At 35.7% G+C, this 19,983-nt stretch overlaps 1 protein-coding gene across 2 annotated transcripts in view; it reads left to right on the top strand.

Annotated features, from left to right (window-relative positions):
- Akap7 (A-kinase anchoring protein 7) overlaps positions 1–19,983 on the top strand; it is a 138,942-nt gene that overhangs the window by 33,555 nt on the left and 85,404 nt on the right. For both annotated transcript variants that reach the window (XM_071613014.1, XM_071613015.1), the window contains exons 5-6: positions 438–598; positions 15,063–15,175. In XM_071613014.1, coding sequence (XP_071469115.1) covers positions 438–598; positions 15,063–15,175 — 274 coding nt within the window. The remainder of the gene's footprint in view (positions 1–437; positions 599–15,062; positions 15,176–19,983) is intronic.

Genomic DNA, 19,983 nt, shown 5'->3' with positions numbered 1-19,983 from the left:
CATCAATGTCTAAAAAATATTTAAAAAATTAATATTAGTTTTGTGCAGGGTGCAGTGGCACACACCTGTAAACCCAGCAACTTGGGAGGTTGAGGCAGGAGGATTCCAAGTTTGAGGCCAGCCTAGGTAATCTAACAAGATCTCAGCAACTTAGCAACATCCTATCTCAAAATTAAAAAATAAAAAGAATTCGGGGACTGCAAAGTACCACTGGTTTAATCTCCAATAACAAAAAAAAAAAAAAAAGAAAAAAAAAGAAATAGTTGATGTTAGTTTTGATCATATAGGATAAATCTAGAAGATATTTTTTGTTTTAAAATAATTAGTACAAATATAAAAGTAATTTATCTTTCTGAAATGAATTACTTTGTTGTTTAATTGGTTTTGTGTATTTTATTACTTAACACGTTACTGAAAAAGAAATTGTTTCTTACCAGTGGTATTAATGCACTTTTGGAACTAAAGCCATGCATAGAAGAAATCCTCCAAGGCAAACATTTGACTTTGCCCTTTCAAGGGATTGACACTTTTGGAAATCAGGTTGGCTTTGTGAAGCTGGCAGAAGGAGACCACATAATCCCACTTCTGGAGATAGCAGGTAAAACAAAAACACACTCATCTGTTGAAGAAGCAATTTTTTTTTTCATTTTTATGATAGAAATGTGACATCTTTTAATTTTTGGGAGGCAGTAAAACCTCATTTTGTAGGTGAGCTGTTTTGATATTTGCTTGTGTATGTACAAGTAAAACCTCATTTTGTAAGTGAGCTGTTTTGATATTTGCTTATGTACGTACATGGTTAAATAAAGGGTCTGAAAAGTTATCTTGATTCTTGGGCCTGAAGAATATGTTAATTCTGGGGCTTACTTTTTCTCTTCATAAGGTTGAAGGATCCCAGTGCTTATCATGACATTTGACATATAATTGGTACTTTATAAGTATTGAATGAGTGAATTAAGAATCATCAATATATAGACCTTTACAAAATTTAAAAATTTTGAGGCAGGGTCTCCATAAATTTCTGAGGCCAGACTTAAACTTGAGATCTTCCTGTTTCAGCCTCCTAAGTAGCTGAGATTATAGGCATACACCACCTTTCCACTTGATACTATGTTGCTTCTATGCAGTTTAATAATTGCTCATTAAAAATCCCACCTTTAATTGAGGAAAGCTTGGAATAAAGATTAGTTTTCATTGTTGGCAAGTTTTCTTTTGTGCTCTTAAGATATATGTGATGGATGTTTTATGAATGTCAGGGTTTATTTATAGACCACGATCATCATTCATTCTAGCTGAAAGTAATGACCAGTTGTACTGTTCAGTATGTGGTTTAAGTTTTCTAAGTTTATTATCCATTCAGGTATATCAAATATAGAGTTATTTAGTTATCTTTTTAATAGAAGATTTTTGTTATTTCCTCGAAGTGTTGTTACACAAGAGCATTTCATTTGGATTGTGAATGTAATATTCACTATTGATTACTGGTGAAACATTCATTTTCATTTTACTAAGGTTTTTATAAATTTATTCCCTCTAAATTAATTTCTTCTACATAATGTTGGGTTCCAGGAATTACACTTTGGTAGGAATAATTCATTCCTTCAATATGGCAATTAACTAACACCAATGAGATGGATGGAATAGAAAACTTGAAAAAAAGTGTTACTGTCCTCTAAGGAGCTAGCAGTATTGTGCAGAAATAAATAAGTAAGCAGTTATAGTGCAACACTGCCTGTACATAGAGGCAGGTGCAGAGTTTTTTGGGCAAGCAGGAGAAAGGATCTGTATTGAGGAAGGTTTCATAGGTCATGTAGCATTGAACTGAGGTTTGAAGGTAAGTAAAGTCTCTTTGGTTGAGCATATTGGAAGAAGATATCCAGGAAGAGGGAAGAGCATGTGCAAAGAAATTCGAAGTACATTTAGGTACTCACAAGTAGTTTAGTTTTACTGGAGTATAAATTACAAATCTAGGGGTATCAGTAAAATGAGATCCATATGTGAAGGGAAAAATGAAAGTGAAATAAGGGCTTGAGGGGAAGTGGAGAAAGTTTGGAATAGTGAGCAAGAGAAATGGAAGGTGAAAATTATTAAGCAATGTGTAGTGGGATTGCAGAGCAATGCAAAATATGTGTTTTGGATGAGATTCCAAAAATTTATAATTTGTTTTTTTCTCAGGTAGTATTCTAATATTTAGGTGTGGGAGTGAAAAGGGGAAACCAAATTACCTCATACTTGAGCCTTTGCATGGTAGATGTGTTAAAACGACAAGGGATCAAAGATCCAGGAGAGTGGTTGAATGTTTAATGTATATATTAGGAATGCAATGAAGTCTAGATGGGACTCATTCTTGGAAGAAGAATGGAGCAATAGGACTGAAGGTTAGTATTAGTAGAAGGCTAGGAGTGAGAGAGTTAGAAGGATTAAAAATTTGGACCAGAGAGCAGTATATTGGATTTTAAGAATTTAAGAAATTTCTGGGTAATAGGGGAAACATTTTTTCTTTAACTTCACAAAGAAAAAGAAATGACATGAAGAAGTTTTAAATATAAGGCAGAAAAATTATTGAAACTCATTATAGAGTTCAGCAAGGTTGTTAGATACAAGATCAATATACAAAAATGGTAAATAATTAAAATATCTAATTTTCTAAGTGACATTATTTACAATATTGGCAGAAACAATTATAATGTGTAGGAATAAATTTACCAAAGATATGCAAGAATTTTATTTTGGCTTATTATTATGCAAGTAAAAATATCTTGGCTTTTGTATCTTTATCAGGTACATTAGTTACAACACTTTTTTCATTTTCTCCTTTCCTTTTTCATTTGTTGCTAGAGCATCTCTCTTCTTAAGAACTACTTTTCTACACCAAGCTAGACTGTTCCTGAAAGCTTGGTCCTTGTCCCCAGTGCCAATCTAATAGTGAGGACACAGTTTTGAGAAAAAAGGAAAAAGAAGTTTTATTGCTTTGGTAGCAAAGGATAAACACAAGGGACTTCTGTCTCAGAGGCTCTGATTCTGACCATTATGGGGAACAGAGGGCTTTTAAAGAGATGATTCAAAGGCTACATTTCAGATGTGCCATGTCAGAGGGAGTAATTCATGTGTGGCCTTGAGATATAGTCATTTCTTAGATCTTCTGGTACCATCCCTGAAATCTGAATTGCTTCATCCCTATGAGGTGTATTTCTGGAGGACAGATAAGTTGGCCTAAGATGGGAAGAAGAGTATTCTTGCTTACCAGTCCCCACCTTGGTTAAAGAAGGAGAGAGGGAGAAGAGAAAGGAAGTCAGTGCCTTTCAGTTTTAAAATAAGCCACAAGGGTTATGTCCAAAGCATGTATTGGACCCCTGTTACAAGACAGTAAGAAAATTACATATATATGTAGACAAAATCATGTCAGTCTTTGCAGAATTAATATTGCAGAATTGGCTTTACCATAATTTTGGCTTATACTGATGATTTTATAGGGAAAAAGTTTGTGGAAATTTTCTGTGTTCAATTTAAGGTGTTACTTTAAAATATAAATGTTGATTATTTAAATAATGTGAAATTTTACTAGAATATTGTTTTATTGGGCTGGGGATGTGGCTCAAGCGGTAGCGTGCTCACCTGGCATGTGTGCGGCCCGGGTTCGATCCTTAGCACCACATACAAACAAAGATGTTGTGTTTGCCAAAAAAAAAAATGAAAAATAAATATTGAAATTCTCTCTCTCTCTCTCTCTCTCTTAAAAAAAAAAGAATATTGTTTTATTTACTTAGTACCAGGGACACTTTACCACAGAGCTATATTCACAGACCTTTCTTTTCTTATTAATTAATTTATTTTAATTAGGTGTATATGACAGCATAATGCACTTTGATTCATTGTATACAGTTGCAGCACAAGTTTTCATATGTGTAGTCATACATGTTCCTAGAGTAATGATGTCCATTTCATTTCACCACTTTTCCTGCCCCCATGCCCTCTCTCCACCCTCCACAGACCTTTTTAAAATTGTTTTAAAATTTTGAGACAGGGTCTTGCTAAGTTGCCCAGGTTGACCTCAAACTTGCCATCTTCCTGCCTCAGCCTTCCAAGTAGCTGGATTATAGGTGTGCACTACTGTGCCCAGTAAAATATTTATTTATTTTTAATCTAGTATCAGGTCTGATGCCCTTGAAAAAGATTTTTTTTTAAATCTAATGAATGTTGAATATTTAACTTGTTTTTTGGAGTTAGAATTATTGCCTGAAATCTTAGAATTTGGTTTATGATTCACTTTAAAATATAGGAATCAATGTCCTTCTTTCTGTGCACTTTCCTTGTACCTAACTTCATCTTGTCTTTCCAGTTTTAGTCTCCCTTTGTTTCTTTTTTCTTATTTTGAATGTATTTATCTTATAGTGTATATTTCTTTGAAGTCATCTTAAATCCTATTTTTGGGTAGGGCAGAACAAAGTGTGTGTAAACAAACAAGAAAACAAATAAGCAATGTTTACTAGTCAAGTAGGACTTAAAATCATTAATTGGCCAAGGAGAAGGTGGCTCATAGAGTTTTAATGGCAAATCATTTAGGAACTGATGCCCACAGTTAACATCCTTAATCTGTTTTTCCTGATTACTCTGGAGAAAATGCTAGACTTAAATCTTTTCTTTTGCAATATAAATACCACTGTACTCAAGAAACACTTCTAATTAGTCATTCATACATTGTTCTTTTAAATAATTCAATGGGTGCTTGCAACATTGAGAATTCCATCCATTCTTTGCAAATATTCTCACAAAACCATTTTCCAATATTGATGAAAGATCCATTGTGTACTGAGGAATGTGAAGTCTCACCAGCTTTCCATACAATGTGAACCCAAGAAAATTAGTTTGTAATTTTAGCAAAGGCCACTGCCTCTGTAATTCCTTTTTTAATTCCAAAGATATTAAGTACTGTTGCTTAAGTATATTTATGTTTTTCTAAAAATTCAAGAAAATGTTATAAAAAATGGAAAACAGAATTCCATTCCCCTTGTACAGTCACTGTTTGTTATACTTGCTTTTCATCTCTTATGTGGATACTGTACTTTTACTTTTGGTTATTGTTTTTATGCACATTTATAAGAAATCTATATTTTTTATTGGAGCTTTATAGTTATACATAGTAGTTGACATCATCCCGAGAAACTCACATGTACATGGAAATGGATTCCAGTTTATGGTCCCCCTTTTCCCTTCCATCCTCCCTCCCGTCTTCCATTTTCCTTCCTTTACTTGACTTATTTTCTTTCATCTGTTAATTTATATTTGATCAGTTCTTTATATTATTCTATCCCCCCTTTCCTTTGTTTTACACTAGTTTTCACATATGACATTTGACCTTTGAGTTTCTGTGTTTGACTTATTTCACTTAGCAGGATATTCTCTATTTTCATCCATGTAGCAGCAAATGCCATAATTTCATTCTTCTTTTATGGTTGCATAGAACTTCATTGTATATATACACCACAATTTCTTAATCCATTTGTCTATTGCGGGGGGTATCTGGATTGATTTCAGGGAAAACTATCATAGAATTGTATTTTACCACTTAATTGAATTGTTGCCCCTGCATAATCATTTCACCCTGTTTTTTGAGTCCCCAAATTGGCTTTTGTCATGTTATTGTACCATGGTATAATTTTATTCTTCAAGCCTGTTAGAAGGTAAACAAAGCAGCCATCTATTCACCATTGGCAATGTGGGTGCACATTTGTCTCCTTGCACACTATGAACTGCAGCCTAGAATTCTCTGTGCATGGACATTGTCAATATTATCTCCCAAACTGATTTGTGTGGTTTGTTAGAGTGCTATAGTGCTAATGGTAAACACATTTTATATGAGTGGCACTGAGGATGATATGTGAGATAATAAAGCCAATGATGGTGACACAGAATCTTCAGACAGAAGATTAAGTTTTGTAAGTCCATACTTCACAGCACTGTGGTAAATTTTCTCAAGTATAATATTTCAACTATAATACACAAATCAATAATAATCTATGTGATAACTTTTTTTCCCCCAAGTCAGAAAAATGTTTGCTAAACTGTCATGATGAAATGATTGGCATAGATTTGTACTACTCAGTTTTAACATATATTCATGAGTATTCTGTGCTTCCTAATCTTGCACCAAATATGGTTTAGTAATAAATGATTTATTTATTTATTTTTGGCACTGTGGATGAACCCTGGGGTGCTTTACCACTGAACTATATCCCCAGCCCTTTTTAAATATTTTTTATTTTGAAACAGGGACTTGCTAAGTTGCTGAGACTGACCTCAAACTTGTGATTCTCTTTTCTCAACTTCTCAAGTTGCTGGGATTACAGGTGTAAATCACCAGGCCTGACAGTAATAAATGATTTTTAATTTACACCAGTGTAGTTTTGTTTTTTTATTAGAGCATTATAGTTATACATAATAGCTAGGTTAATTTTTAAAAAAAATTTATATTTTAGTTTGAGGTGGACACAATATCTTTATTTTATATTTATGTGGTGCTGAGGATTGAACCTATTGCCATCCTGCGTGACAGGTGAGCACTCTACCACTGAGCCATAACTCCAGCCCCAATAGCTGGGTTAAGTTTTTTTTTTTTTTTTAAATTAGCTACATATGACATTACAATGATCTTGGCAATTCATACATTTGAATCAATTGGGGTATAATTTCTTATTTTTCTGATTGTACAGATTGCAGAATCACATTGGTCATACAGTCACCTATATGGGTTAAGTTTTTACATAATAATACTTACATGGAATTTGATTTACTCCATTTCAGTTCTCAGGGCCTACCCCTTTCCCTCTCTTCTTTTTCTTCTATTCTATTAGCATCCTTTTACTCATTTATTTATATAAACCCAGATGCTTTATTTTTTATTGGTGCTTTATATATATGCATAAAGATGGAATTAATTTAGGTATATTTAAATATACACATACAGTGATTTTGTTGAAGTCATTCTGCTTTTCTTTCCCTTTCCAGTACCTCCTCGCTTCCTCTCTTTCTGTTTCTTCTCTTCAACTGATCTGATTCCCTATATCTTTATGATATCTCAATCCCCACCCCTACACCCCCTGATTTTGCTCTGGCTTCTACATATGAGAAAAAACATTTGACCCTTGATTTTCTAAGTCTGGTTTATTTCACTTAGCATAATTTTATCCAGTTACATCTGTTTACTTGCAAATGCCATAATTTCATTCTTCTTTATGGCTGAGTAGAACTCCACTGTGTATGTATACTATATTAATCCATTCATCTATTGATGAGCATCTGGGTTGGTTTCATAATTTGGCTTTGTGAATTATGCTGCTGTAAACATTGATGTAGTTGTAGCAATTAGTATGTTGATTTTAATTCTTTTGGATAAAACCAAGGAGTGGAACAGCTGGGTCATGTGGTGGTTCATTCCTAATATATATATTTATTTATTTGAATAGTTACATTTAATTTAGTTTAAATATTACACAATTTATACATGTGTCAAAATATCACATGGAATGACATTAATAAGTGTACATTTTATGTTTCATAATATCAGTTAAAATTAATTTTAAATGAATAAATAACGTTCATTCCTAGTTTGAGGAATCTCCACACTGCTTTTCAGAGTGGTTGTACTAATTTGCAATCTCACCAACAATGTACAAGTGTATCTTTTTCTCCATATCCTCACCAACATTTATTATTATTTGTATACTTGATAATTGCTATTCTGAGTGGAATGAGATAAAATCTTCGTGTAGTTTTGATTTGAATTGCCCTAATTGCTAGACATATTGAACATTTGTTCTTGTATTTGTTGGCCACTTGTGTTTCTTCTTTTGAGAAATTATCTGTTTAGTTCTTTTTCTAATTTATTTATTGGGTTATTTGGTTTTTTTTTGGTGTTAAGTTTTTTGAGTTCTTCATAGATTCTGCATATTAATCCCCTGTCAGTGGAGTACCTGGCAAAAAAATTCTGCCATTCTGTAGAATCTTCACACTCTTAATCATTCCCTTTTTTTGTACAGAAGTTTTTTAGTTTGATGGCATCCCACTTACTGATTCGTGGTTTTATTTCTTGATTTTTAGGGATCTTGTTAAGAAAGTTGATGACTGCACCGATACAATAGAGTATTGACCCTATTTTTTTTTTTTTTAATAGTAGTTGCAGAGTTTTTGATCTGCCTGGATTTGACTTTTTGCAAGGTGAAAGATAGGGATCTAGTTTCATTCTTCTATAAACATATATCTAATTTCCCTAGCACCATTTGTTAAAAAGCCTATATTTTTTCTCACATATATTTTTGGCACCTTTTCAAGTATCAGATGAATATAAGTATGTGGGTTTGTCTTTGTGTCTTCTGTTTCTGTTTCATTGTTTTTCATGTTTATTTTGAAGCCACAGCATAGTCTTTTAAAGCTTCACATAATGGTATATTTTTGCAAAAATATTTGGCATAAATCTGCTTTGATTATGCAATTAAATATGATATATAATGCCACCCTGGCTCCACTTCTAGTCCAGCCCTTATTTAGCAACCATCCCTCTACAAATTTTGACACCCCTTGCCAAGAGGTTGTACTCTCCTTCTCTCTATAGATAACCCACATTTTCTCTTGAATGTGTTTTCCTTACTTTATCCCAAAAGCTTCTTCCTCTCAAGATAGCCCACTTTTTTCCTTGAATGTATCTCTTTTTGTCTGTGTCTCTGACTGTTGTGTGCTGAAATTCTTTTCCCTTACACATGACAGGCAGCCCCCTTGTCCTGAGTTAAGGTCCCTCTCTTTGGGAACTCCTCAGAACTCTTGTGCCATAACTTTTAGAAGAATATATTTCAATGACAAGAACACTATACTTCTAAAAACTTTAAAATATAAGCTACATGTATACGTGTGTATATATATATGCCTACATAGGAATGTCAACAAAGGAGAGATATCTCTGGGTAGGATGCTCAGAATTACCAGAGAAGGGAAGAATTTGACTCAGGACAAGTGGGGTCCTTGATGTATGAGATGGAAGAGAATTTCTTCATGTGTCATTAGAGGGACAGAGATTATTTAGGAAAGTACAGAACACACAGTCAATGGAGAATACAGGCCATCTCAAAGAGTGAGGTGTGTTTTCATGGTTCCCTGTTCTTCTTTTAAAGGAAACTTGGTGAGGGGTAGGTATTCGAAGGTATGTAGGTGTGATATCAGTCTGATAATCTTAAAATGATTTATGGTGGTCTGATAATTCTTAGGATTCTTAGGATCCTTAGGCTGATGAGGACCTAAGGATCAATAAATAATGCTGAAAAGTTTCCCAAATTATAGGCTTCTCATAATATTGTATCTCTCTTTGCCTAATCTGTTTATTGGGGGCTAATTAACAATGCCTAAGGTAATTATCCTAAGTATGGTATTTTATGGTAACTTTAAGATTTATAGATTTCCCAGAAATTTGGTAGTGACAGGCTTGGAAAAATATGCGGAACCTCAGATTAAAATTATATTTTCTTGTCCTTCCTTTATGTCTTCTTAATATGTATTTTAAAATTTATTTTATCCTATTTCATCTCAAAGAGATCCAAGCCCCCATCTTTGCTCCATACGTACCTGTGGGTTTATGGTGGCAGCTGGTTGAGGGAAGAGGTCAGCTAGTTGACAGAGGCTCTGTGTCTCAGCTTCCTACCGTGACCCTGAGTGATCTTGTTTTTCAGAATAAAACAGCATCTTTCCCTTTCCTAGCATTACCTTAATTTTTAGGATTAACAAGGTATAGAAAATTTAGGCATTTACATGGCATTTCTCCACATTTTATAATGATGAAATTGCCCTGAAAAGCTTTTTGCATAGAAATGGATATGTGATTTTATTCATCTTTTTAGCTAAATGCAATTTTGTTAAGAAGGTTATTAGATTGAGAGATTGCCAAAAATTTAGCCTGCTGAAATTATAATGGTTTGTGAATCTTGTTTCAAAATGAGAAATGTGTCCTTGGTTAGCATGATAAAAGATTCCAAGTACATTTATCTTATAAAAGTAAAAATGAAAGGTTTTTAGGATGTTCATTTGAACATTATGCTTTCTCTTAGTTTGGATTGTCGTTTTCTCTACAGGTGCAGAAAACTATTTTTCTATTCCTGGTGGATAATATGTTAAGTCACTGGTATCTTTGGGTCCTTATCGGTTGCTTTGTTTGTTTATTTATTTTAATTAGGTATATATGACAGAAGAATGCATTTTGATTCATTTTTCACAATTGCAGCACAACTTTACACTTCTCTGGTTGTACATGATGTAGTGACACACCATATGTGCAGTCATACATGTACCTAGGGTAATTATGTCCATCTCATTCCAGCTCCCATGTCACCTCCCCATCCCAACCTCCCCTTTGCCCCAACAAAGTTACTTCATTTTTCCCATCCTCCCCCCCATTATGGATCAGCATCCACTTATCAGAGAGAACATTTGGCCTTTGTTTTTTTTGGATTGGCTTAATTCACTTAGCATGATATTCTCCAACTCCATCCATTTACCTGCAAATGCAATAATTTTATTCTCTTTTAATGCTGAGTAATATTCCATTGTGTATATATACCATAGTTTCTTTATCCATTCATATATTGAAGGGCATCTAGGTTGCTTCCATAGTTTAGCTATTGTGAATTGAACTCCTCTAAACATTGATGTGGCTGCGTTACTATAGTATGCTGATTTTAAGTCCTTTGGGTATAGACTGCCCTTCCTCTTTCATGTGTAATTATCTTATTTGTTCTGGGGGCTCTTCTCTGTTGTTGATGTATGTGTAGATGTTAAGGGGTGGGACCTGAGTTCCTTCTCTTGGGTCCTTGTTTTTGGTTTGGGACTTTTGTCTCTTCACTTCTTTGAGTTGGAGTAATGTCAGGGAATGTTTAGTTCAATAGTAGAGTCTTTAACCTATGAACTTTTAGTGTCCCTTTAGGTTCCCAGAACCTCACAGAATGGGGTGAAATAAACAATAGTAATAATTTTTGTAAACAACAAATAAAGAGGAATTTTGGGGTCGGTATTTGTGAATTCTAAGAACAATAACCATGAACTAGACCTGACTTCAAAGCAAAGAGCAGGTGACAACTATAGCATCCATAACGGTAATGATTGAATTAGCATTAATGGTGGGGACAGGAATTACATAGACCAATTAATTCTGAAAGATGGTAAAAATACCCTTATTTAGGAGAAAAGGAAATGTGTTAGGAAGTTAGAATAGACTTTACAATTTCAAAAAGTGAACAGAGAGTTGTAGCACATCATGTTTATATGGAAGGAAGGAAAAAAATAGAAGAAGCAAGGTATTGAGAAACAGGGAGAGGGAGCAATAGCATGTGGCCATTAGTAGGAGAAAATAAGAGGGAAAGAAAAACAAACAAATGAAAATAGTATAAAACCAACCCAAAATATACAATCCTACAAACCCAAACCCTCAAAAGACAATGACAGGGAAAAATAATTAAATTAAAAAATGCTGAAAATGAGAGAAAAAAGAAAGTAAGAAGTGTTATAAGAATATGTTCCTGAACCAGTCAGCACAGCAAGAATTCACATGCTTTCTCACCGCCCCCCCCATAAAATAAAAATAAAATAAATTTTTTCAATCTAAAATCTTAGCATAGAATGAAGGAACCTCTCCACTGAGGTGGTCAAAATAGTGACCAGATTGAGTAGTCACTGTCTATGTATAACAGTCTTTCTTTCTAATTCTTCTTGAGTTCTGTACTGATAGAGCAAGGGGTGGGGGTTGTTAACCTCTTCCTGTTTTTGTGCTGCTCTCTGAGCTGCCAGTTGAAGCAGCCTAAGATCAAAGCTGTTTGCTATAAGACTCAGCTTTTCTTCTCACCAATATGGGGTGGGATGTACTGTCAATTGGCATTTTGTCCATTTGGACCAATTTGGTGCACTCCTAGGGTACAGCTTCTGCATTGTTCTTTGAGAGAGTTCCAGCAGGTGGTGCTGAGGTCTAATCAGGCCTCAGGAGCTTTGTTTGGTGGAACCATCTTTGGAGAGACTAGATTGACCTGCCCCTAGGACTAGGCAGTAACTGAATTCTTTAGTGGATCTAAAGATCTAAAGTTCTGAAGAGCCTCACAAGAAATCCAATCATGGGGTGTGTGTGTGTGTGTGTGTGTGTGTGTGTGTATGTGTGTGTTCCTCCTCTTACTGTTTCCTAGGTGCACAGGCTTCCTGGGCTTAGTCCTGAGTGTATTCAACCTCACCCCCATAGACCCTCAGCCCATTTTAGCTGGTTACATGAACCTCCAGACACAAAGGAGAAGTGAGTCAGGCTCCCCTTCGCCTTTCCCATCAAATGCCCCTAGGTGCAGTCTTCTCTACTCCTGTTTCTCTCACTTTCCTTCAGACCCAGCCTGAGTCCCTTATTAGGTGCCTGCCGGGGTATTATGGCTACGTGCATTATTTTCCCCCTGATCTTCTGGAAGAGGATGCAATGAGGTAAATGGGCAAGGCTCTCATGAGCACGCTTTCCAGCAGGGGACGGAAGTATAGGAAATGTTCATTGTGGAGATGGAGGAAGCATTTTCTCACCAATTCAGTGCTTTGGAAAATTCCTTCCAATCCTACTCTTCAAGAGCCAAGGAAAATGAATTGTCAGATCACTCAAAATACCCTCTGACTATATTATTACTCTTTTTCCTTCTTCTTCTTCTTCTTTTTTTTTTTTTTTTGGTGGGGGGATGAGGTGCATGTCAAAGTCCAAAGCATTAAAGACAATTAACTCTTTTTCTTTCATAACAAGAACCTACAGTTTCTGGTGGCACACTTGCCTCAAGATGGCTCCTGCCTCAGCTTTCAGTGGCCTGTTGAGATACAGAGCACACTTTCCAAGCACTAGTGCACTGTGCAGCCTCTGGATCAGTTAAGATTAGGCAGTATTTCTTTTCATAATATTTTTTCTCATATGCAAACTTTTTAGTTGTAAATGGGCACAATACCTTTTATTTATTTGTTTTTGTGTGGTGCTGAGGATTGAACCCCGTGCCTCCCACATGCAAGGCAATTGCACACCACTGAGCTATAAGCGCAGCCCCTAGGCAGCATTTTTGATCTCGGGTTTCTCCATACCAAGAATATGATCCCCCTCCCTTTGTCTGTGGTGAATCTGCACTGGTGGTTGTGTGGTAGGCTCCAGTGTATTCTTTCTTCTTTGTTTATTGTACCAATTTCTGAGTCCCTAAGCTGCTTTGAGTATCCAATATTATAATTTAGTAAAATCCCTCTTTCAACCACCTTGCTGAGAAGCTGTACACTCACTGCTTTGGTTTTATACCATGGTGCAGTTTGGGATGCAGCCTTCTTTTAACCATGTCATCTTTCTAGAATCTAACCATTTCTTTATTGATGAAAGTTATTTCTAATTTTTGCTAATTTGGGATAATGCTTTTATTCTCTACATAAAATTTTATGTACTAGTACTTTTTTTTTTGTATTTTTCTAGAATTGGAATTGCTAGTTCAAAATGCTTGTGAACTTTTCTCAGGTACTTTCCAGATTCCTTTCCCTGGGGTTGTGGCACCCTCACTTCCCCACAGCCATTATTCCTTTAATATTTTTCTCTGATTCCCTCTCGCTTACTTCCTTTTGGAGAATTTCACTTATATATTAGGCAACTATGAAATTGTCTCACAGCTCTTTGATGTTCTGTTCTTTTTTTCTTTCTTACTTCCCTTTTCTATCTGTATTTTATTTTGGGTGGTTTCTGTTGCTGTGTCTTCAAGTTTACTGATTTTTGGTTTAGCAATGTCTAAGCTGTTTTTATACCAGCCATTTATTTTTCTCAGACATTGCAACCTTCATTTCTGTAAGCTTGATTTGTTTGCATGCTTTTTATAGTTTGAATATAAAAAATACATTCTGCTTGACTTTTTGAATGTTGGGAGTACAATTACAATAATGAATTTGATGCCCTCTCTGTTAATTTTAACACCTACTCTGGGTCTCTTTTGATTAGTTGTTTTATCTCCTCATTATGGATCATATTTTCATGTTTATTTGCATGACTGATAATTTTTGATTAGATGTCACCCTTGGGATATTTACCCATTATGTCAGTTGGGTGCTAGACAGTTTTATATTCCTATAAATACTTTTTGGCTTTGCTCTGGGACACAGTTAAATTACTTGGAGATAGTTTTTTGGGGTCTTGCTTTTTAGATTTGTTAGGTAGTACTAGAGCAATACCAATAAAGAGCTATTTTTTTCCCACTCCTGCGGCAAGATCCTTCCGTTTTCCCAGTGTCCTATGAATCTTGAGCTTTGACAGTCTTGACTAATGGAACAGACAGTATTTCTGACCCTGTGTAAGTGCTGGGCACTGTTCCCTCTAATTTTTTTGATTGTATTTTTCCTCAACCTTACACAAATGCACAGATTACTACTGGTCTGGAATATTCTACAGGATCCCTTTATAGACATCTAGAATTTTCTCTCCATGCACGTCACATGTCTCAAATACTTTGTCCTCTGAGCTCTAGCTGCCTTGGTCTCCTCTCTTAGCTCTTTTCTCTGCTCAGGGACAGGGTGGGCTCCTTTTGGTTTTCTCCTACTTACAAAAGAGCCTGTACACTCAAGGATGTAAGCTGGGGAAGTTGAAGGGCTCATCCTGTTTGTTTCTCATTTATCAGGGAGAGTTCCTGTTACTCTGTCTTGGTCAGAAGGAGCAGTTTTAGATATGAAAGGTTACAGAACAGCTAGTCCCTTTGTATATATGTGAAAACTACTGAGATGTTCGGTGAAAATCATCACGATGTGAGACAGTTATTTTATTTATTAAATAGTCCCTTTTCAAATTAGCATTTTTGTGTACTTTATCCCAAATTTGAAATAATTGGATTTAATGTTAATCATTGGACATAACTGTCATATAACATTTATTGTCACACACATTATTTTTCTGTCTTTTTAAAATAATCTTCGTTATAAAACAGTTATCTTTTGAATTGGATTTTATATAGTTAAAGAAAACTATGAATTACAGTATCATTTTTTGTGTTTCTTCTTATTTTCTTCAGAGACTGCAAAAAAGACATTTCAAGAAAAAGGCATCCTGGCAGGAGAAAGCAGAAGCTTTAAACCTCATCTAACTTTTATGAAATTGTCAAAAGCACCATGGCTTCGTAAGAATGTGAGTACACATGTTTACTATGAGTCTTGTTTTACCAGGCCACATGAGCCCTCGTCATGGCTGGGGCATGGGTGACATTTGTAGTGGGTTTTTTTTGACGCCCTACCACTAGTGCTTGGGATTCCAGGTTGTTTTAGTTTCCAAGGATGCTGAGGATGCTCACGGTCCTCCGTGGAGGCTGTTACAGCTGTGCCCTCATTTGCCTTGATGGCTGTTCGGTTCATACTCTGATCATGATTTTCTGCTGCTGCTTCTGTTGCCACAAGTAGTTCATCCCTGGAGGAGTTTCGAGCTGTGCTGCTTTCTTGCTTGTGTTTTTTTGCATCCTACTGCTCTCAGGGCTTCCTTGCTGGCCTGCATATACTGTGCTGCTCATTGCAACTGGCTTCTTCAAGACAGGGAATCTTTTTTTACCCTCCTTGTGTAGGTCACTCAAGGTTTACAAAAAACCACCTTGCTCTGGAGAAGATGCCTCCATTAAGGGTCTGGAGGAAGAGTATCAGAGGCTGGGCAATCCAATAACCAAAGGACTCTCCCTCCTTGAGGTATCTATAAGTATTTCTCCCTAAGGACGGCAGCAGTGACATGCTAAGGCACATGTCTTTTGACTTCCTCTAGCTGGATAATTTTCTGCCTTTCCATGCTGTGCCCTCTTCCTTCAGAGGTTGGAACAGTTTTTGACTTTCTTCTGGATTCATGGGTATTTCTCCTAGAATCCTAAGGGAGCCTGCCCTTATTTTTCCCATTTCAGCCTAAAGGATTCCTTATGCAGATTCAGACATCTGATGTCCTGCACTGATATGTCAGAGTCTTGGGAATGGTAATGCAGATTAATAGCCCTCTGCTCACCATGACCCTTGCTGCACTTAAGACTTATTTGCAGCTCTGTAAATGAAGGTCATACTTACTAGTAAGTAGAACTTTTTTTTTTCTCTAAATTTAGCACATTTTGTATTTAATGTCTGTCCTTGGAAAGTTTTATGATCTTTTAAATCATGAGTTTGGGTGATTCACTATCCTGCAATTATAGGTTTTTTACAAACTATTTGTTAAAGATGTTCTTAAAAGATATCTTGCATGTTATTTATAATTATGCTACAAATTCAATAATATCTTTATTATATACTATTCCAGAATATGTTAGGTAAAAATAATATGTGTAAATTATAGATTTTGAAATCTGGAATTACAGCTTACAAAACTTGTAGACTAAAAGTTTACCTCTTTACTCGTTATCTTTCTCATTTTGCTTTCAAATGGATTGTCCTCTTCCAAGTGGTTTCACAATTAATCACAGAATGACAAATCAGTGGTGAAGGTAATATCCCCATTTCAAAATTTTTCTTTGTCTGTACAATATTAACTTTGAAATGAGAACATTCAAGGACATTTATCAAAGGAATGTTTACTCCAGAATCCATATTTCAGACTATACTTAAATGATTTCTTGGCAGTTTCACAGAGTTAACTCCATTGCTCTATAGAGAATGGATATGACTTAGAAAGGTTAATTGTCTTAAATAAGTTTACATTCTTATTACAGAGTCTTGTTTATGCATTTAAGAATTCATCTATCTTGGGCTGCGGATGTGGCTCAAGCGGTAGCGCGCTCGCCTGGCATGTGCGGGGCGCTGGGTTCGATCCTCAACACCACATAAACAAATAAAAAAATAAAGATATTGTGTCCACCTAAAACTAAAAAATAAATATAAAAAAAAAGAATTCATCTATTCATGCTCTGTTATATGTTCTTCCTTTCCCCTGGCTAACTTCAGGAAGTTGCCAGAATCACGACTCTTATGCTTTTGGGCCATCATTCAGAAAATATGGGTTACTTGAATACAAGCACAGCAGTACTGTGGTGTTTGATCTGGTTCCTGAGATGGGTAATGAGTGGTAGTAGGGTGGTAGTGTGTGCGGAATGGATGTGCTGGGGAAAGGGATGATGTGTGTCTTGGATGGGATAGGGAGGGACAGCACAGGAGTTCATCACACTACTTACAGTGTACAAGTTAATACTTAGAAACTATCTGTTTCAGTAATTTATCATTTAATATCTTTAAACCATGATTCACCATATGTAACTGAAGCAGCAGATAAAGGGGGACTGCTGTATGATTTTATCATTTTTCAGAAAGCCAAATTAGATTTTTTTCTTTTAACATATGGAATGACTATTTCAATCACTATTAAGATATTCTGTGTTCTGAAGGGAATAGATCTTGAATTTTGGGATATATGAGTCATCTGGAGTACTTGTGGAAGCTGCAAAATTCTATTCTTTACCCTTAGATATGGAAGTGAACCTTGTTCAATAGGTGACATATGTGATTCTGATCCAGATGGTTTGCAGAGTACTATACCCTAAGTGTACTTTGAAACCAGGCTGAAATATATATATGGCAATGTTTTTATTTTTGCAATGCTGAGCATTGAACCCTGGACCTTGTGTATGCTAGGCAAACACTTTACCACTGAGCTACATCCCTAGCTCCCAGCATTTTTTTAGGTAGCAGATCCATTATGAAAGTTAGAACCAATAAGTAAAGGTAGTGACGGTAGCATACATACATAGATTTTATTTATTATCATTTGCAGATCAGGAATGTAGGTAGATTGCTTGAAAATACATTGCTCTTTAGTCTCTTTCTTCTTAACCTTTTGCACATTTTCAACTGTTTCCTCTCTATATACTAATTTTCTTTCAGGTTTTTATTTTGGGTCCACTCACTTCAAGTGAGTGCCATTAATTAAGATAGTAATGGAACTTGCATTATTCAGGGTTCTCCAGAGAAATAGAAATGAGGGGGATTTATTAGGGGAATTGGTTTATGTAATTATGGAGGCTGAGAAATCTCACGATAGGTCAGCTGTAAGTTGGAGACTCTGGGATGCTGATTGTGTGACTCAATCCAAGTTGGAAAGCCTCAGAACCAGGAAAGTTGATGGTGTGATGCCCAGTCTGAGGTTTCAGGAGTGAGAAACACTCACACAGGGGGCTGCTGGTGTAAGTCCTGGAGTCTATGTCAGTAGAATTTTTTCTTTTAGTGCTGGAGATGGAACCCAGGGCCATGAGCATGCTAAGCAGGTGCTCTACCACTAAGTTAAATTCCTAGCCCAGGTATGGAATCCAAAGGCTAGAGTGCCTGGAGTTCTATGGCCATGGGCAGGAGAGGGAGAGTATATCCGAGCTCAGGAGAGAGATCAACACATTTGCCTTTTCTGTTTCTGTTCTTTCTGAGGCCCTCGTTGTCTGGATGGTTTCCACTTACATGGAGGGTTGATCTCCCCCCGCCCCCCAATTTACTCAGACTCAGATGCAGATTACCTCCAGAAACACTCTAACACTCTCACCCTCCCCCACATAATGCTTTACCAGGTTCTAGGTTTTTCTTTAATCCAATCAAATTGAGCCTAAAATTAGCCATCATAGAATGTATTACTAGCTTCTTTCAGTGTTATTTAGATTGATAATAAAATAAGAGGTGGAGGAGGTGAAATAATTGTTTTCCCCCCATTTATAAATTGAATTTAACTCGAGTACTTTATTTTTTTATTTTAAACGTTATTTTTATTATAAAGGTATTATCTGAATATATATGCCCACTACAGACAATTCAAATAATACAAGTTATTAAAATGAAAATAATAAAACTGCATCATAGTTATGTTTATCATAATTTAAACATTTTCCCCTTAATGAATAATTATGTTGGTTTCTGTTTCTCAGATACCACAAACAATGATTTCTGTTTTTGTGGTTCTGGGGGTTGAACCCAGGGCTTCTTAAATGCTAGGCAAGCACTTTACTACTGAGTTACAGCTCTGGCCCTGAACATCCTTGTCCACCTTTCTTTGGGTAGATATGCCACTTGTTCAAAGAACCAATTCCTTGAAGTGGGATTATGAAAGTAGAGGGTATTTTATATTATAACTTCTAAAACATCACAATTGCCTTTTAAAATAATGATGCCAGTATATGCTCCCAACTGTAATGTATGAGAGTAAACTTTGTTGGGATAAATTTGTAGTAGAACTATCAAAGATTATGACTAGTGACTTACAGAATTTGAATGGCCTTTTGAACTGTGAATTATGCTCCGACATTGAAAAACAGTAAAAATTGTATATTCTTTTACTAAGATGTCATTGTTGCTGATATTATTCTAAAGAAATAATTTTAAAGAGGAAGTTCTTTATGCATAATGAGGTTTATTGAAGGATTATCAATAATACAGAAAAATTAGAAATAACTTCTGTAACAGAATGTTTACGTCATTTATGATAAACATATCAATGACTTAAGCAGCTGTTAAGGATTGCAACAGTTTTTAAAAAGGTAAATAAAATGTACAATATGTAATTAAAGTTTTAAAAATTAGTTTGTGTGTGTGTGTGTGTGTGTGTGTGTGTGTGGTACTGGAGATTGAACCCAGGGTGTAGTACCACTGAGCTGACGCCTCACTCCCTAGTTCCTTTAGCTTCTGGTATACAGGGGTGGTACATAGTGGGATGTCTGTAAAAGAGCTGAATAAGCTCTCCCTTTAAAATGCTCCCTTTTGAAGATTGGTGCCAGTTGCTCTGTTCTTTGTATTTGATTTTTCATGAGGACATCTGAAAATACTTTTGGGTACCATACTGGAGTATTCCTGAGATGCTGGTGGTACTGTTGTGGGGGCAGACATGATCTAATTATTGGTTTAAAAGCAGTGTGCTAGGGAAAGAGTGCTGTGGATTAGTGTAGGCAGGTTGCTAGACAGCAAGGTAGATGGTCCGTCCTTATTGTCTGTAGGAGGTGTAATGAGGTA

Source organism: Marmota flaviventris, chromosome 6 (assembly GCF_047511675.1).
Source record: "Marmota flaviventris isolate mMarFla1 chromosome 6, mMarFla1.hap1, whole genome shotgun sequence".
NCBI classification, from domain to species: Eukaryota; Metazoa; Chordata; class Mammalia; order Rodentia; family Sciuridae; genus Marmota; species Marmota flaviventris.
This window is presented reverse-complemented; position numbering and strand designations above follow the sequence as displayed.